The 20,497-nt window shown below is 45.6% G+C and overlaps 1 protein-coding gene across 4 annotated transcripts in view; it reads left to right on the forward strand.

Annotated features, from left to right (window-relative positions):
- LOC144755338 (SRSF protein kinase 3-like) overlaps nt 1-20,497 on the forward strand; it is a 1,366,259-nt gene that overhangs the window by 38,858 nt on the left and 1,306,904 nt on the right. For all 4 annotated transcript variants that reach the window (XM_078644145.1, XM_078644144.1, XM_078644146.1 and 1 more), the window contains exons 2-3: nt 5,657-5,772; nt 5,886-5,916. In XM_078644145.1, the coding sequence (XP_078500271.1) occupies nt 5,754-5,772; nt 5,886-5,916 (50 nt within the window). In that variant the 5' untranslated portion in view covers nt 5,657-5,753. The remainder of the gene's footprint in view (nt 1-5,656; nt 5,773-5,885; nt 5,917-20,497) is intronic.

Raw genomic sequence — 20,497 nt, forward strand, 5'->3', positions numbered from 1 at the left:
GCATATTTGCAGAAGGAATATGACTTGCGGGACTCGCAGCACTATTACTACATGCGTCTCGTACATACGCTGCGATCCCAGATTCGAGGGGGTGCGTCCGTCCCGGAATACTCCCCCATGGAGGATTGGTTACTGCTGGATCCCATTCTGGACAGGCCAACGTCCACGATCTACTGTAAGCTAATAAACAATATGCCAGACCCGTTGGTGTCATTAGGGGCGACCTGGGAGAGGGATTTGGGCCCCTTGGACGACGACGATTGGCAGGATGCCCTGCAGAGCCATGGGGAAATTGCGATCAGGGTCTGGTTCCGGTAGGTGCAACTTAAAATTCTGCACCGGGTGTACTACCCCCGCACTCTGTTGTATACCTGGGGAGAGGGGGGTGCCAGTCCTCTTTGTGTGCTCGGGGATGTGGAGGGGAAGGGTCCTTCTACCACATACTTTGGGAATGTCCTGAGATCGTCACCTTCTGGACCAAGGTCACGGACATAATGACAGAGATGGTGGGGTCTCCGGTTCTGAGGGAACCCAAATGGCTGCTTTTAATGATAAAGGGACCCACCGATTGGACCAGATATGGGGAACTCTGGCTGGCTAGGGCGGCGGGCGTGGCTAAAAGGAACATCGTCAGGGCCTGGGGGGCGTCAGCGCCTCCGCAGTGGGACCAGTGGGAGCGGGACTTGGACTGGTGCCAGAGGGCAGAGGAGACCGTTTATAAAAGCATGGGTTGCCCTAAAAAATGGAAGAAGATCTGGGGGCCTTGGCGAAGAAACAGGGGGATGGGGGGAGGCCTAGGGTAATGAGTGCTACTGTGATTGTCTTGATGCTGTCTAACTGTGATTATTCTGTATGCCTTACACTGCCTGTTTATCCGATGCACTGTGACCAACGGATGGCTATATCAATCAGATTGAGCACTGTTAATAAAAAGAGCTTTAAAAAAAAAATTGTATCCTGGTCAGAGTCAGTTCAAGTCCATTATGCAGTTTAGATAGGCACTTCAACCTTTCAAAAATGGACACATTCCCTGACATTATTTGAAATGTACTGCTTTGTTTCTGCCTTTTGATTTAACGCACACACAAGAATCAATGGCTAAGAAAGATGCAACATATACCAAATTAGAAATAATCCCATTAATCCTAGTCGAAACGCCTACAGCTGTATGGTTAATACACAGAGTTATCTGTTTGCCCATATCAACATTTCAGTTTACATCGTGCATGAAACATTTCCAGATAGGTAAATATGAACTCCTAGGGAGCTGCTAAATTCATGAGCTATGGTCCCTGCCTTTTACATATCGCTGTGAACGTGCTGACAGAGAAGATTTTTTTCACCGGAGAGTAGTGTCACTCCACTGCCGGTCATTCACTCGTTTGTCACTATGTAAAAATTCATGGCGTATGTAATGTTTCAGCACCTAATTTGGCTTGTTATTTAAAAGGAAAACCAGTTTCCACAATTCTTCCCTTCATACCCATACTTTCAAATGGAAGCCATGTCATGCTTAATAATCAGGACTGTTGTGATATGCAAGCGGCAGCCTTGTATATTGCGTCTGTTTCCCAGTTAGTCACTTATTTCTCCGTAACCAAGCAAGCCCCTGGTGCTGAGGCTTACAACTGCCCGAAGGACTACCGGGCGCCATTGTATCACTCAAGGTCCTGCCGTATAGACTCCTGGGATTTTGGCATAATGCACCCTTATTGTGCTCCTGAAAGGGTTCCCCTCGTACCAATCAACCTCCAGATTGCCCTGTAACTCTGCCTGCAACACAAATGTATACATTAATATGTTCAGTTCTTTAGTCAGCCCTCCCGCCGGCACGAAGAGTAAGCGGATGGGATGGTGACAGCATGTCCAGCGAGGGACAAAGAGGGTGGCCAGTGGGTGGGGTACCAGCCCCCAGCCCAACTGAGCACTGGAAATGATGCAGCAGAGGTGCCGGACGAAGGCGGGACTCCAAAGGACGGGGTCCCTGCGACTGGGTGCAGGGTGGTGCCTAATGCGGCCCTAAGAGGGCAGCGCTCTTACAGGGCCCCCTGCGTGCACCGCGGGCTGCCGCATAGTGCCGAAATCGGAAACCACCCGCTTAGCATAACTTAGTGGGCTGCGCAAAATAAACTGTCCACACAAGTTTTGTTGGAAAACAGTTTGCTGCAGGTTTATTACATACAAGGAGTATACCAATTTGGTGGGTTAACTAACATCCTGTTTCCCCCTCCTACATGGAGTGGTAGATCGCTTGTTGTTGCCTTCTATTCCGACTTTGAAGGCAGATTTCTATAGGCTAAGCAGACTCTTAGCATTATTGTTTCAAAAAGAAGTGTCCTTACATCTGCCCGCGAGACCTTTGAATTGCAAGTGGCTAGAACTACTGTTGAAATACAGTAATTGTTGAAAACAAATCTACCCCTGCATTTCGGGGAATTGATTAATCAAATATTTAATGCTTCTGATACTGCGGATGTAGCCCATTTTTTAAATCTTGTAGGCTCTGGCCTTGTCGCTTCTTTCCAAACTATCTATGGAGTAATGCCAGCATTTATACACGTGTTCGGTGGTATCCCGGTACAGCTGTTCCTCATTTGTGGTATTCTCATCCTATTTTTGCTGTTCTGTAATGGATGATCCTTCTGCGGCCGACCTGGCATCTCTCCAGCACTACCGTGAGCGCATGCTTCAGCTCTTTAAAATGATTCTGTTACAGATGGTGTCTAACATTCAGCCATGCTTACTTCACATGTGTGCAATTTTTGTATTTCACTGCATCTGGTGCCCCTTTCAATGGGCACTGACTCTATAGACACCTGCTGCCTTGGATGTTGACATCTACAGAATCCGAGTCTATAGCAAATGGCTAACGGTAGTTCCTGTGCATTGGCACAGCGATTGCTGAATGAAAGTTTAATTGAAACATCACAGTTTGCCCGTTGATAGTATTTACATCTGTTAGAACCAAGGATCATGTCGGTTCGTTAGAACTTGTGAACTGGGCTGCAAATTTGGCTGTCTATGTGGATGCAGACTCCATCATGGAGTCCTTTACCTCTACTATGACGGCATACATACTGTATCCCTGTGACACTAATTAATGGGAGATTTTTGTTTTCAAATTGTAATTTATTGATCTTTTAAAGCAACATGGTTATAATATTAATTCCTAAGACTGCTTATCACTTGTTTCTGTCATTGCCTTACATGCTTCCTTCCTGACCAAGGGGAGGGTGTCATGTGTTCTATACAGGGCCTATTGTAGTTTTTGCTATATTAGCCTAACTGCGCACGATACAGGCCGCATTCGTTTTGCTCATGTTATTACATAATCATGTTTGCTTCTGTGCCCTATTATATTTTTACACCGAACCTGCAGTTGTTTTTTCGTTCTCTTCTTTCCTGGGAATTAGTCTGAACAACAGACAAGATCAAACAACTATGTCCCTTGTTATCTTGTTCTGGTCGGGCACTCGCATCTAGACACAGCACAGAAATGCAGCTGTTGTTTATGAGCATGTCAGCCTTGTGATATAGGTATGCACAATAATGTAACACCCAGAGAGAGACCGATAATTCCTGAGAGAAGATCACAGTTGTAAATGAGATGTAGAACATTCATCTGTGTTGGCTAAAGTACAGGGTCTGCTGGTAAACCCAGAGATCTTTGCTGTATAATCAGTTTGATTCTGTAGAGGGGGAGGGGAGTTAGGCTATTCTGTGTTATAATATGACAGGGCTTTTCATTATATACGTTTATTGATAATACTGATGGTATTCTTGCTAGGCAGTTGTTTGCTTATAGTGGCACATATACTGCATTTCAGAGCCCAATAATTTAAATAAACAGTTCAAACGTTGTTTGTGTCTCTTTCATATCTTATTGTGGATGAGTGTGTGAGCGAAAGTGAGCGTCCTGTCACCACGAACCCTGAGAGGGTTTGGAATGTTGTGTTGTGTGGTTTCAATTCACTTGCTCCTGTGGTTATGAGTAGGAGGACAAGTGAGACACTATAGCTAGTCTGACTCAGGCTCATGGTACTGAGTTGGTATGGTGACTCAGTCCCTAACAACTGATGTTGTATAGTCCAAAGCATAGTCTATTCCTCAGCAGAATCCCTGCAACAGACAGAATGCATTTGACCACTGTGTTGATTTGTGTTGTAAGGCCATGTCTGTGTTGAATAGTACTTGCAGGAAATAAGGTGGAGGGCTTTCCTTGTTTTGAGGCCATTAAAGGGAATATAATTCTGACAGTTTTTGCTCTATTCAAACAAAGGAAACTATCTTGAATACAGTGGTAGGCATTATTTAGATAGTTTTCAATTTAATTTCAGGGCTTCTCACCTAGGCAAATAATTTTTGGTATAAATGTGCAAGTACATCCATTTGAAAGTGCATCACATGGGCCACAAACCTGTGCTATTAGTCACAAGTAAGTAATGGCGAGGCGGCTGAGCCTGTAGCACTCAGAAGCAGACTTTCTGAATAGAGGATGCAGACAGACACTTTTCATATTTGTTGGCTACGATCATGGAGGAAGGAGTGGATCCAATATAGAGCTCTTCTCAAGATCTATGCCTAGTCTTGAAACCTTCACATTATTAGGAAAGCACTGCAATAGTTGCACCAAGCCTAAAATGTTCATAGTGCACGGTCTGAGGAATCAGTTTGTGCACTTAAAGGTTTCATGGTCCAGGGACAGGAGTGACTGCTCAAGTTGGCACTTGTCTTCCAGGATTCATATTTTAATTGTCTTATATAACAGTGACCTATCCTTTAATCTATTGTACAACGAGTCAATAAGGAAAACTTTCATCAAAAGGCCAATGGCATTTTTCATACAGAGGTGAAAAAAACAGAATGTAAATTAATTAACAATTCAAAAGCATCTGTCTTGTGCAGTGTATTCTTTTACTATGGAAATATGGCAAGGAATGCTTGACCCATGCAAGTGACCTGACCCTTCAACCACCAGTCCTGTGATACAAGATTTTTGCTAGGTTTAATCTTGGGTTTTCAGGGCCGGCAGGGTGGGTCTCCACAAGACTTGATGTAATATTTAAATATCCTGTGAGATTCTGCTTTCTGGTGCAGCGCAGTGTTGCCTAAAATCAGCCTCTGGGTTTGATTTCTTAAGAGATCCGTATGTTGTAGAACAGGTCTATGGGCGCAATTCTAAAACGGTAAACTTCAACGTTTGGTCTAAACTTAGACCAAATGTCTAAGTTTGCAACGTGGGGAATTCACAAAGGGCATTTTCCGAGTACTCTTGATTATGTCTGCAAGCGGGACGAATCTCCACCCTGAGTGCGGGCATAAAGATAGTACTCGTAAATGTCCTTTGGGAATTCCCAAATCGTAAACTTAATGGTTTGGTCTAAATTTAGACCAAACATCTACGTTTACCTTTGTGAATCTGGCTCCAAGTATTTGTTTTACTTCCTGAGTGGCAGGGATAAATTCTCTTAAATATTCTGTCTAAACCCTATTCATGAATTTGTTCTTCATAGTTGGCTGGGAGGTAAACAGTATGCAAATAATTTATTCAAAATAAATAAGTATTACATCTTTTGAAGAGGATGTGGGCATTGCCAAAATATTTTAGACTTTTTGCTGACAATGTAGTAACCAAAATCACCTTTTAATTTCAAAGGCCAACTTGCTTTGAGAACCTTTGTGCTGCGTGTTTCTAATGGTGGATGCCTCCATAGCAGCTGTGAGAGGAAGGCAGTCGGGTAGTGCTGAGCATCATGACCTGGAGGAGAAAAGGTAAGTGGTTTGCTATGAAGTATCACCATAAATCCAAAGACTTAGAAGGATATGAAATTTGGTAGCCTGTGTCAAAGGAAGGGCCTAACAATGTCTTTTTTGTCAATTTCTAGGCCCTGGTGCAGGCAGGAGTAAAACAAAGAGGTATGTTTTTTTAATTCACTCTTCTTGTAAGTTTAAGGGTTGGTGACCATGTATTCAGAAAATAGTTCTGAAATGTTTCCAGTGAGCGTCTTAATTGAGGATTTTGTTTGAGATTGGAGGAATTTTCTTTGGGAGCACTATCAAAATGTGCCACTTTGCTCGCATCTAGTAGCTCTATCTAATTAGCAGCCTTTTTAAAAAATGTTTTTACAATTTAACGATTCGAGATACACAACCTCAAGTCCGAGAATGCAAAGAAAACCTTGCTGATTAAACTCTGTATTTGTGGATCCTGCAGATGTTGGCAGTGCTATTGATGGAGTAATTGGTACTTAAAGGAAGTGGACTAACTGCACTGGTACCAATAGTGCAGTTCCCAATGTAATTGCAGTGGCTTTCACTACTTCTAGAAAGAGAAATAACTGCAGTTAAACAGTTTCCCCGGGATTAACATTACTGCCCAGCGACTTCAGTGTAACATGCTATCCCGGTGCGTGGGTGGGCACTTCAGCTTCCACATGGTGGTGGTGGGTGCTATGTGGATGTTACAATACGATACACTATCACACATTTTAAATAATGTTTCTCTACAGCCGTACTTCCTCAGATTGTCTAGTATCTCAAAACGCCTCCTCTGACAAAATTCCTAAAAACCCTGAATGAAAATGTACCTGATTCGAAACTCATTTGTTTCCTACTCCTCTCTTTCTGTCTAATGACCCTTTCCTTGCCTTTCATCCTTTGCGTGCCTCCTCTCTCTGAATATAGCCTACTATAAGTCACATAACTGTCTCCTACTCTCTGTTATTGTACTGCTGCAAATTGCCCACACCTCATTTCATAGATAATCTCTCCTTCTTTTCATCCCAACAATCTAACAATACTTAAGGGTCTTGGGACCGTCTTACTCGCGATGGAGTTCTGACCACTGCCACCCCTCTGGGTCTGCCCATCTTATTCAGAGTGTAGTGGTCAGACTGCCACAGGACCGCCTCCTCTGCCCGTATCCAGGGAATTTTCTGGCAGTGCTGATGCGGCACTGCAGAGCATATTCCGACTTGCAAATCCACTGCCCATTTCACGACGGGATGCCCACAATTAAAAGTGTGGCGGGGATGCAAGTAAGGCCCCCCCCACGATTCTGGGCGTGGTGTGCCCCACTAGAATTGCACCCTTGTTCCTGCACATAGTGGCATGCACGACATGGTGCATTCTATGTGGTGCAGGAATGTGCTGCCGGCACTCCTGCAGCCACGGTCTGCTATTCAGGCTGTCCTATGAGCCTAACATAAAGGCCACCGTGAGACCGCCTCAGCACCACCCGCCGCCCTGGATGCAACTCTGAATCTGGCTTGCGGGCGCACCACTGTCATGGCTGTCCTGCTAGAGGTGCAATGGTGGCTGTGCTGCAGGAGGACCGACAAACTTGTAATAAGGACCTTAATCTCTTCTAGTCTATCTAGTCATCCTTCAACCATTTGTAAGGACCCAAATCTCTGTAGTGTATTGATTTGAAGTTACGTCCTCGCGCTGTACTGCAGTACGAGGACACATGTGATGTTGTATGCATTTGAACTGTGTTACATGTTCAGGTACCGCTGTCCTGCTCTAGGATTCTAGCAACGTTAATCAGTTGCTTGATGTCCTGGAGCGGAGCGGGGGCGTCCGGTCGTGGGTGCTTCAACGTAAAAGAATAAATTCCTTTTTGAAGACACTCATCTTGTCTCCTGGAAGTCCTTATTACAATTGGCGACGGGTCAAGAACTCATCTTCAACAAGCACCCACCGACGAAATTGATCTACCTTGGCACCTCTACTTATATTTTCTGCCTTGTCACATCCCCAGAGTTGTTTTGCTCACCCAAGAAGCACTCTTTCAAATTGGATTTTGGATTTGCGGCATTTTTTGTGTCTTTGATGCTTCTCGACTTCATTGGCTTGGCGGCAGGCTCGCACGTCACCACGGCTGCATCGTCATAGCGTGATCCTGCCCCCACGCTTATTTACACCAACGTGAGTCAAACGCTCTCAATCACCACGTCATCGCGCAGCGTCAGGCAGCAATTTTGCCCATGTGGTTACCTGGCAACATAGTTAAACGCTAGCGCTGCGCTGACGCTGCAGGAAAAAGATGGAAATTGGTTTCTTTTGGAGGTATTGGATTTGTTTTTAAGGTATGATCTTCAAAATTTCTACATCGTGACAGGCACACCATTTTTACTTTAAGACTTAGTTGCCTGCACAAATACTTAAGCTTACAGACTCACATTCGGCTTGCATCTTGTCAGGTGACAAGCACACCTTGCACAAACTTGTTATAACTTCACACTTATAAAGGGACAAGACCATTATTTTAATTTAAAAGCATTTTCACATGTTTTATTGATTTTTATTCATGATGTTTGTACAATAATTATGTATTTACAGCTTTATTGGATATTTTACCTGTATAGCTTTTTGACAAAGTATTTATCACTCATTCTTCCCTTTTGTCATGGCCTCCTCTCAGCAGTTTGCTCAACTTCCTCCTTTTCTACAACATCCGGGTAAGCCAGCCATTCCATGGCGTCAATGGGTCAAGGCTTTCGCTAATCACATTATTGCTATTGATGGTGTTAAGTTTAGCCCAGAAAGGAAAGTGGCGATCCTATATGGTTGTTTGGGCGTCGCAGCTCAAAATGTTTTTGAAAATCTGCCAAAATTTCCAGCTCCTGCCGGAGAGGCTGGTGATGCTGATCATTAGGATGTTTATAAGGAAGCCTTATCTCGCCTTGCAAAACAGTATGATGAGGAGTCAAATGAAATGCTTGAGAGACATAATTTTTTTAAAAGGAGACAACGTGAGGATGAGTCAGTAGAAGAGTATATTGCACAATTGAGTTTTAGCCTCAACATGTGAGTTTGAAGCAAATCCAGATATATATACTCGGGATCAATTTATTTTTGCCTGCTACTCAAAACAAATCCAAGAACGTTTATTGAGTTGTAGAAAACCGACACTTCAAGAAACTATTGATATCGCGAAGAGTATTGAGAGGTCTGTTACCACATCCAGAGTTCTACAGAATGATCAACCTCGCACTCCTAGTCAAAGTGTTTCATTTGAAAATTCAAGTTCTGTTAATGTTGTTAATGTTAACAAGCCGTTTAAACAAATGTATAGGAAAAGTAATGCTATTTGTTACAGATGCGGGTCGAAGTCACATCATGGTAATAACCCCACTTGTCCTGCTCTTGGGAAAAGATGCGTATTATGTAAGAAGTTAGGTCATTTCCAAGGCTCTTGCAGGTCTGTGAAGAGACCTACCAGAGTCAACAGTATTGAAAATCCTGAGAATGTAGAAGATTGTGTTGGCCAGTTTCAAAATATGGTGGTTTCCATTGAATGCAACTCAATTGTCTCTTCAAAATCAGTCAAAGGTCCTGTAGGTACTGCACTTTTTGGTGATGTTGAGATTACTATAATGGCTGATTCCGGATCTCCTATCACCATTTTGTCAGATGTTGTATTTTATGAGAAGTGGAATAATTCTATTTGCTGATATAAAACTGATGTCAACCTGAAAGCATTCAGTGAGTTTGACATTGACATGCTGGGCTATTTTAACTCTATATTGGAATGTTTAGGTAGGTCCATCATTACAAAAATATATGTTGCTGTCAAGGGTCGCAATTTAATTGGATGGCAAGACCTTGCGAAAATGGGTCTATATTTAATTCCTGGTTCTGAAAATCCAATTGTAGTGGGTGAACCTCCCCAAGATTATATCCCCATTCCACCGGTGAAATCCGTATGTCTAGCTCTCACTGATCATAGTTCTGACATAAAACAAATTTTAGATAGGTTTCCCAATGTTTTTTCTGACAAACCAGGTACTGTAAAGGGATTTCAACATCAAATCAGACTGAAGTCTCAAACAAATCCAGTGGTTCATAAGGTTCCATCTGTACCCATTAGTGCTAAGGATGAACTCAAATCTGTCCTTCAATCCTTATGTGATAATGGTGTTATTGCACCTTCAAACGGGTTTCTCCCATCGTTATAGTTAGGAAAAAAAATGGCGAGGTGAGATTATGTGCCGATTTGCGCACATTAAATAAGAATATCCTAGTTGACTGCCACCCCCTCCCGAAAATTCATGATCTGCTGGCTAATTTAGGGGGTGCAAAATATTTTTCAATTATTGACTTGCGGTCAGCTTACCATCAGGTACCACTAGCCAAGGATAGTCAGGAACTTACCACATTTGTTACTCCCTTTGGAGTTTACAAGTATTTAAAACTTCCTTTTGGTTTGGCCTCCGCGGCCAGTGTGTTTAATAAGATTATGGACAATCTTTTCGAGAACATGCCCGGAGTCCAAGCCTACCAGGACGACATTTTGATTTATTCTAACGATTGGGAGTCGCATTTGTTGAATTTAAATGCAGTCTTACGCAAGCTTGAAGAATCGGGTATGTCAGTCAGAGCTGATAAGTGCAAGTTTGGTACCCAGTCTTTAGAATATTTAGGTCATACCTTGTCACCAGAGGGCATCAAACCAAAAACTTCTCTTATCAAAGCCATCACTCACGCCACCCCTCCTAGGGACAAAGATGCCCTTCGATCTTTTCTTGGCCTAGCAGAATATTATGCTCGATTTGTCAAAGGCTATGCTCAATTAGTAGAGCCATTACGTGCTCTTTTACGTAAGGGGTCAAAGTTTGAATGGTCAGAGGATATTGCTGCCTCTTTCAACCAAGTCAAGAACATGATTGTTGAAGCTCCGGCTTTACATCTTTTTCATGATTCTTCAAGATGTTTCTTAATGGTAGATGCCAGTTTGACAGGTTTAGGAGCTGACTATGGTCAGTGGGTGTCAGGAAAAGAGCACACAATAGCTTTTTCATCAAGGAAACTTAAAGTTTCGGAAACACATTATAGCACCATAGAACGCGAGTCACTCGCTTGTGTGTGGACTATAGAGAAGTTTAAGAACTACATATGGGGACGTGAGTTCGATTTATATACTGATCACAAACTCCTCACTCAACTTGTCAATGGCGATGGTCTTGGTAAAGCTTCTTCAAGACTTGTCAGACTTTTGTCTAAATGGCATGAATTCAATTTTTGCATTAAACATATATCTGGGGGAAACAACTTCAGAGCTGACTGTTTGTCACGCATGGCCCTTCAAGACGTTTCTGGAGATGAGGAAGCTGGGGATATCGAATGTGTGGTTGCTGCCCTTGATGCCATCAAACTGTGTCCTAGTATTACTGAGCAGTCTTGGTTTGAGGCGTATAATGGGGACGAAAATTTGAAATTAGTTGCTGAGTACATTTCAAAGGGTTGGCCAGAGAGTAGAAAGCTTTCTAATGAATTGAAGGCTTTCGCTATGGTTGCCTCTGAGTTATCCCTGGTTAATGATTTGGTAATGAGACATGAGGTTTGTGTTCCTCCCTCTGGCGTCAGAAACGATATTATTCAATTTCCACATCAAGGTCATCTTGGTATATCGAAAACGTCTCAACTCATTAAATCTCATTGGTGGCCATCCATTGAATCTCAAGTTAAGTTTTTCATTGACTCCTGTCATGAGTGTTTGCTTTCTGACAAAAAATGGAAAGTCATGAATACTCCTCTTCATTCTGTTCCCTTCCCAGAGAAACCTTGGGAAAAGGTTGCTTTAGATTTTTCAGTTCCGTATGAGTTACTTTCTCATGATATGAAGTACCTTATTAATTTTATTGATTGATTATCATTCTAAATGGGTGTATCACATGTTCTGTGATTCAGCTAATTCCACCAATGCTGTAACATTTTTAAGAAAATTATTTTAATTGAAGGTTCCCCTTCTATTGTTATAACAGACAATGGTTCTCATTTTGTCTCTGAAAAGTTTACTTCATTTTTAAATGAACATGATGTTCATTATAAAGTGGCTCTTTATTCCCCTACCTCTAATGGCTTGGTGGAAAGAGCTAACAGATTGGTTAAGGATGCTATACAAAGAGCCATTTCCTCTCGCCAAGATGTTATTAATTTTCTTGAAACCAAGTTGTGGTCCTACAGTATTTCCCCGCATTGTACAACAGGTGTTTCCCCATTTTCTCTTTTGAGAAATAGACTTGTCCACACTAAATTGTGTCCCAATTGGTTAACTCAGAAGAATGGTAACCTCAATCTTGGCAACAAGGTATTCAACAAAAAGGTTGACATCGAAAACTTGTCTGACAGAGTTTTAAAAAAAAAAAACTCATGAAATCTAAACATGACTTTGGTAAAAATTTGGTTTCACTTGATTTGAAAGTTGGTGATTGGGTTCTTATTAAAAATCCTAAGAAGGTCACCAAAGGTTCTTCGAAATTTTCATTTCCTGTTCAGGTCACATCAGTCAATAAAGCTTCTGCTTTACTTGGCAGTAGAGGTTGGTGGAACAGAAGAGCTCTGGTACATTTATCTTCCTCACAAGCACGCTCTTTACTCAATTTAACTAAAGAAGAATTTGATCACTGTGATTGGTCTTTTTGGCTCGAAACTCCAATGACAAGTGGTGTCAGTGCAACTGCATCTAATGGTTCTGTTAATCATTCTACTAAGTCTGGCCTTCCCACATCAATTTCTAAACCCATAAGTAATAATATTCAATCTGATTTGGAATTAGGAATTTGTTGCAGGCGATTTCCTGCAAGGTTAAATGATTATGTGTTATCATAAACTTTTTCATGTTTTTCTTAATTTTTTTCTATTTTGAGATATTGAATTTTGTCCTCCTTGTAAAGGGGGAGAAGTTGTAGTGTATTGATTTGAAGTTACGTCCTTGCGCTGTACTACGGTGCGAGGACACATGTGATGTTGTATGCATTTGAACTGTGTTCCATGTTCGGGTACCACCGTCCTGCTCTAGGATTCTAGCAACGTTAATCAGTTGCTTGATGACCTGGAGCGGAGCGGGGGCGTCCGGTCGTGGGTGCTTCAACGTAAAAGAATAAATTCCTTTTTGAAGACACTCGTCTTGTCTCCTGGAAGTCCTTATTACAATCTCCCTCTCCCACCTCGCCCCAGACAACAAAGTGAGCCAGCCTACCTCCTCTTATTATCTACTGCAAAGAAACTGGAGTAAATGCACAGAATGGTTTTGTTAAGTGCACAATGCTAACCTCGATAATCAACAATGACCAATAACAACTGAGCCAAACACTAACCTGAGGTTCCACAGTTGATTAATAGAATGAAAAGAAGACCTATCATCCTTGTGTCACTTCTTGTCCCAGGACTTTAAGGAAGCAGACCTACATTTCTGGCCCTGGAGTAAAACATACAAAAGACTCACATGCAGCGGTCTTTGGAAGCAGGTATGCAGGAGTCCCAGGAGGCTTACATGTTGAGAGTTTTGTCTCTATTGCTGGAGATTCAATCTCAGAATGTATACGTACTGAGACCTCTGAAGGGTGGCAAACTGGAGGCACAGGCGGGAAAAAGTAGCCAAGATAGAGGCTCAAAACTAGAAGGAGCCTGGAAGCTCTGATGCTGAAGGCAGGGAGCCTGGATGCTCTGGTGCTGAAAGCAGGCTGCTTTGAAGCTCTGGTGCGGAAGGCAGGCAGTCTTGAAGCTTTGGTTCGGAAGGCAGGCAGCCTGGAACCCCTGGTTCTGAAGGCAGGCAGCCTGGAACCCCTGGTTCTGAAGGCAGGCAGCCTGGAACCCCTGGTTCTGAAGGCAGGTAGCCTGGAACCCCTGGTTCTGAAGGCAGGTAGCCTGGAACCCCTGGTTCTGAAGGCAGGTAGCCTGGAACCCCTGGTTCTGAAGGCAGGTAGCCTGGAACCCCTGGTTCTGAAGGCAGGTAGCCTGGAACCCCTGGTTCTGAAGGCAGGTAGCCTGGAACCCCTGGTTCTGAAGGCAGGTAGCCTGGAACCCCTGGTTCTGAAGGCAGGTAGCCTGGAACCCCTGTTTCTGAAGGCAGGCAGCCTGGAAGCTGTGGCTCTGAAGTCAGAAAGGCTGGAGACTCTGGTTCTGACAGCAGGGAGCCTGGAAGCTCTGGTTCAGAAGGCAGGCCGCCTGGAAGCTCTGGTTCAGAAGGCAGGCCGCCTGGAAGCTCTGGTTCAGAAGGCAGGCCGCCTGGAAGCTCTGGTTCAGAAGGCAGGCCGCCTGGAAGCTCCGGTTCTGAAGGCAGGCAGCCTGGAACCCCTGGTTCTGAAGGCAGGCAGCCTGGAAGCTCTGGTTCTGAAGGCAGGTAGCCTGGAACCCCTGGTTCTGAAGGCAGGTAGCCTGGAACCCCTGGTTCTGAAGGCAGGTAGCCTGGAACCCCTGGTTCTGAAGGCAGGTAGCCTGGAACCCCTGGTTCTGAAGGCAGGTAGCCTGGAACCCCTGGTTCTGAAGGCAGGTAGCCTGGAACCCCTGGTTCTGAAGGCAGGTAGCCTGGAACCCCTGGTTCTGAAGGCAGGTAGCCTGGAACCCCTGGTTCTGAAGGCAGGTAGCCTGGAACCCCTGGTTCTGAAGGCAGGTAGCCTGGAACCCCTGTTTCTGAAGGCAGGCAGCCTGGAAGCTGTGGCTCTGAAGTCAGAAAGGCTGGAGACTCTGGTTCTGACAGCAGGGAGCCTGGAAGCTCTGGTTCAGAAGGCAGGCCGCCTGGAAGCTCTGGTTCAGAAGGCAGGCTGCCTGGAAGCTCTGGTTCAGAAGGCAGGCCGCCTGGAAGCTCTGGTTCAGAAGGCAGGCCGCCTGGAAGCTCTGGTTCAGAAGGCAGGCCGCCTGGAAGCTCTGGTTCAGAAGGCAGGCCGCCTGGAAGCTCTGGTTCAGAAGGCAGGCCGCCTGGAAGCTCTGGTTCAGAAGGCAGGCCGCCTGGAAGCTCTGGTTCAGAAGGCAGGCCGCCTGGAAGCTCCGGTTCTGAAGGCAGGCAGCCTGGAACCCCTGGTTCTGAAGGCAGGCAGCCTGGAAGCTCTGGTTCTCTGAAGGCAGGCAGCCTGGAAGCTCTGGCTATGAAGTCAGAAAGGCTGAAGTCTCTGACTTAGTAGGCAGGTGAGTTGAGGTCTTGGGCTCTGGATGCAGGCAGCCTGGAGGCTCCGGTACTAATGGCAGGCAAGCTCGAGCTCAGAAGGCTGGGAGGCTCGCTGCAGGCTCGCACTCAGATGGCAGGCAGGCTGCAGGCTCCCGGCAGATGCCAGGCAAGCTGCAGGCTCGCGCTCAAATGGCAGGCACGCTGCAGTCTCGCGCTCAAATGGCAGGAAAGCTGCAGGCTCATTCTGAAATGGCGGGTAGGCTGCAGCCCCGTGCTCAGATGGCAGGCAAGCTGCAGGCTCTCGCTCAGATGGCAGGCAAGCTGCAGGCTCTCGCTCAGATAGCAGGCAAGCTGCAGGCTCTCGCTCAGATGGCAGGCAAGCTGCAGGCTCGGGCTCAGATGGTAGGCAAGCTGCAGTCTGAAGTTTAGGAGGCAGCAGGCTGTCTGAGGACTCTGGAGACTCTGAAAGCAGCAGGTCGGCTGAGGACTCTGGAGACTCTTAAAGCATCAAGTCGACTGATGACTCTGGAGACTCTGAAAGCATCAGGCTGACTGAGGACTCTTAGACTCTGAAAGCAGCAGGTCGGCTGAGGACTCTGAAAGCAGGAGGCTGGCTGAGGACTCTGGAGACTCTGAAAGCAGACTAGCTGATGGCAGAGAGGCACAAGGATGACCGACTTTAAGTTCTGGGAATGGCAATAACTTGTGAACAGTAGATTCCCTGTTGTCAATAGTGAAATCTTCACAGTTCCATGGCCCCTTAAAACACACTGAAGAGCTTTCTACGGGAAGATTACTGCTATTCTTAGAGTCTCTGATGACCAGATTCCCTTTACCATTTGGCAGTTCACATGTCAGAGGAAACAGATCAGAGATTACTTGGTCTTTGGAAAGGTTTTCAATTTACCTCTATATTGCAAGGTGTTAGATGCATCAGAGCATAGAGTGATATTTCCTGACTTCTTAAAATGTGGTGTACTTGAAGGCGAGAGAGCAAACAAGGGGTCAGGATTTTGTTCCTTCTGAATGAAGAGGTTGGCTTCAGTCGCAGCGGTTGAATCAAGTGTGTGGTCTGAATCAAAGGATATTATCACATCAGGGATTATGTGGGTCACGGGTTCAGGTTTTGTCAGTATGTCAATGGCCTGAGTTAATTCTGAGATAGAACTGACTTCACTACCAGAAAAAGAAAGCAAAGAGATGTTTTGGGTTTTGCCCACAGTTTGGGGTTCCTGAAAAGAGAAGGGACACATCTCAGATGTAGCACCTAGATGTAATTTTGCACTAGAAGACAAAACACCAGAGGAGTTAGAAAATTCAGACTTTAAACACATACTTTGATTAACAACACTGAGACAAGGTACTGTGGCTTTTCTGGGTGGAATATAAGTGATCAGGCACAGTATTATTCACACAATCTCTGGAACAGCTCTGAGGGGAACCCAAAGGAGAGCGCAAGGCTTCATTTTCCATTTCTAAGGAGGCTACATAGAGGTGGAAAAGTTGTCTTGTACAGGGGTTTTAGATTCCCTCTTAAACTCTGGGTTATAACATTTTATCCGCTTGTTGCAATTCAAGAATCTTAGATGTAATTATATCCTGTGAAGACTGCAGTTCTTTCTTTACATGGACCGTGGTAGACTTGGCAATTTCACAACAAGCAACACACCTATACCTTGGATTTTGTTCAAACTAGCTATCAGCCGCCTGTGTTCTAGTAGGTCTTTTCTCTGTTTTGTTAAACTGATTATTGTTTACTTTGAATGTGGTATTTAACAAGGTCCCTTTAGTATCCAGGACTGTGATGTTTACCAGACTACACGATTGGGTAACATTATTTGAATGGAAAACAGGTATGAAATTAATCTGCTCTTTTTTTAGTTATGTGGTTGAATTTAGTATTTTATAACCACTTATAGCAGACGTGTGAGAATCAGAATTTGTGTACAGCAAACTGAGTATGGAATCATTCTCCTTTTGCAATGCTGACAAAGACATTGAATCTGTAGCAGGACAAAAGATTAAGTCAGGATCTGGCAAAGAGGTGTTTGAGAGCCAATGAGAAAAATATTCAGAACGTAAATGCCCATTTCTCATAAGAGGATTCATTGCTTCAGGACTAGGGTTAACATTCTCATATTGTAAAGTAGACATTAAACGCCTCTCATTGTTGAGCACTGGTGAACTGCCCTGCACAAACTAAATGATGCACTGGTGTTTTTCTTTCTTAAACCTCTCATTATGACACACCTTCAAGATGTTAAAACAAAAATGTAACAGAAAATGGCATCGACTTGAATGCAAAGAAACCTCACAAGTGACCCTGGAAATGTAGGTTGGTCCTTCTGTCAGGGGCTTTCCAGATTATGTTGGGAACACAGTCAGGGACTTGGGCAAGAACTGGGAACTGGGTAGAAAACATACAGTGCACAGATGGAGTAGTACAGCGCTAAACACACAAGATGATGGACGGAATGTTGCACAATGGCAAAACATTCAGCCCCAGTCACAGATCTGGGTTTAAAAACATTGTCACTTTCAGTCACATCCTGGTCCCCCCTTTGCAGACACTCCAACCCCTGAAGGCTCCAGCCCCTTGTCCCCCAGGGGCAACAGCATATTATGTAATGTTAGATCTCTCCCGAAGCACCATTCGGAGGTTTGGGACTTAATACACTCAACCCGCCCCGACTACTGCTTCTGCACCGAGACCTGGCTTAAACCCCACCTGGTCCCTGCTATCACCTTGGGAGTCCCTTCGGGGTATAAGATTCTTAGGCTAGACCGCCCTGTTAAAACCGGCGGCGGGGTCGCGGTAATCTACAAAGACACTTTTACGGTCACTCTTCTTGACCAATGCTGTACCAACGACATTGAGATTCTGGTTTTTAAAATTGGTTCCTCGCCCCTAGCTTACTGGAAAGGAGCATTGGTGTACCGCCCTCCGGGTCCCTACACTGAGGCCTCGACCATCCTCCTGGAGACACTAGCTCCCCATATCAGATCAGGGACTAATTTTGTACTCCTAGGGGACTTCAATGTCCACAGCGAACTATCTGACAACGCTGAAACTCGCAACCTGTTGACTGACTTATCTGCCCTTGGCTTTAAACAGTGCAACCGGGGTCCGACTCATCAGGCTGGTCATACCCTCGATATAATTTTATCTAACTCCCACTCCCTGACCTGTTACCCCCCAATACAGGTGGAATGGACCGACCACTTTGTAATCAACTTCTCCCTCCCCACTCTCTCGGAGGAACGCCCCAACCCTGTCCCCCTGCCGCTATGGCGCAGGCAGTGGCATAAGGTGTCCGCCGATTCTTTTAGAACGGCCTTTATACCTCCTGACTTTCTCCCCTCAGACTCCCCCAATTTGGCCTTGTCCAAATTCAATAATGCCTTGAGTACGGCGGTCAACCTTATCGCCCCCCTAAGACACTGCAAGCAGCGGTCAGACCGCAAGCAAGAACTATGGTACTCAGACTTACTGCGCGCGGAGAAAAGGGCCTGCAGAAAGTTGGAGAAATCCTGGAGACTCTCACGCAGCACTGTCGATAGAGACAGGTATAGCTCAGCAATGAGACTCTATCATAAAAACATCAGAGCTGCCCGTAAGTCCCACATTATCTCCCAACTCTCTGGGGCCGGCAACGACCCCAAAATGTTGTACCAGGTGCTCTGCACATTCACCAAGCCTGTCGCTTGCGACAGTGCAGAAGTGCTGACCCAAAAACTGTGCGATGACACGGCCGGTTTTTTCTCGGATAAAATTGATACTATTTACCGAAATATCTCCCAATCAAGCCCATCCGCGGATGAAAATGTCCCCTCTTCCAGTCTCCAGCCTGGAACAGCCTGCGCTGCTCCAGCCTCACTATTATTCATCCCTGAGATCACCTTAGACCAGGTCAACTCCCTGATTGGGACCATTAAGTCAGGTAGCCCAGTAGATCCTGTACCTGCCCGTGTCATGCACCTCATTGGGAGTGTCCTCAGCCCCTGCATTCGGACGGTGATCAATCGCTCCCTGTCTGAGGGACTGGTCCCCCGGGTGTGGAAGGAGGCCATGGTCAAGCCTATCAGGAAAAACACCGCCATCCCCTGGTCAGATATGACCAATCTGAGGCCAATTTCCCTTCTGCCATTCATCGGCAAACTGACGGAGAAGCACGTCAATCACCATCTTTCCGCCTTCATTGAGCAGACTGGCAGCCTAGACCATTCTCAGTCCGGGTTCAGGCCTAGGCATAGTACCGAGACTGCCCTCCTCTCCGTCACGGATGCCATACGCCTGTCCCTGGACAGAGGGCTGTCTGTGGTGTTGGTGCTGTTGGACCTGTCCGCAGCATTCGACACCATATCCCACGCCATTCTCCTTACCAGATTAAAGGAGATAGGCATTGACAGATCTGCCTTGGCGTGGTTCACCAGCTTTCTCTCAGAGCGCACCCAGAAGGTGAATATGGGCTCCTTTAGTTCCACCTCGGCTAATATCATCAGAGGAGTCCCGCAGGGCTCATGTCTTAGCCCTACGTTGTTTAACGTATATGTCTCCTCTCTGGCCAACATGACAAGGTCCTTTGGGTTTATGCCTATCTCCTACGCTGACGACACGCAGCTGCTGTTTACTTTTAAGACCTTTACCCCGGAGATAAGACAAGCTTTCTCCAACGGCATGACTGCAATCGCCAGCTGGATGGCCAAAAACTTTCTACAGTGCAACGTAGGAAAGTCTGAGGTCATGTTATTTGGGGAGGCGAGAATCCTCTGGACCCCAGATTGGTGGCCTTCCAGCCTGGGACAGGCCCCGCTCCCTAAACAGGTAGTAAAAAACCTGGGGGTTCGTCTAGACCATGACCTCACCCTTTTTCATCATGCCAGCACCACTGCAGGGTCCTGCTTCCACATTATTGGCCTCCTTCGGAAGGTGTTTCCCCTTCTACCTGACGACACTCGGAAGACCCTGGTCCAGGCCCTCGTTTTGAGCCGCCTGGACTATTGTAATGGCCTACTCTTAGCTGCCAATGAGGGAGTGCTCAATAAACTACAGGTGGTGCAGAACACCGCAGCACGGCTGGTGACCAACACCCCCCCCAGAACGCCGTCCCTCCCCCTCCTCAGGGCCCTTCACTGGCTTCCTATCCGGAAACGGGTAGAATTCAAGATTTGCTGTGTGATACACAAGAGCCTACACAATCTGGGACCCCATTACTTGGCGGATAAATTTGTTTATCACCGTCCATCCCGCATCCTTAGGTCCACCAACCAACAGTTGCTTCAGGTTCCCAGACACTATAAGACCAGACAGGGAGGCCGCGCCCTCTCCATCATGGGTCCACGTCTATGGAACAACCTCCCCCTCTCCCTTAGAGAATGCCCGAGTCACTCAGCTTTCAGGAAATGCCTAAAGACAGCACTATTCTAGGAGGAGTTCTCTCGACCTGTTCACTTCACAGCTCCGCGCGGAGATACACCTTCGGGTGTGATGCCGGCGCGTAATAAGCCCATAAATAAATAAATAAATAAATAAATCCATCGTTATTTTGCTCACCAAGCCACCCCAGTTCAGACATGGCCATATGTAAATCAGTCTTGACCCTGTGC

The sequence above is a fragment of the Lissotriton helveticus genome, chromosome 5_1, assembly GCF_964261635.1.
Source record: "Lissotriton helveticus chromosome 5_1, aLisHel1.1, whole genome shotgun sequence".
NCBI classification, from domain to species: Eukaryota; Metazoa; Chordata; class Amphibia; order Caudata; family Salamandridae; genus Lissotriton; species Lissotriton helveticus.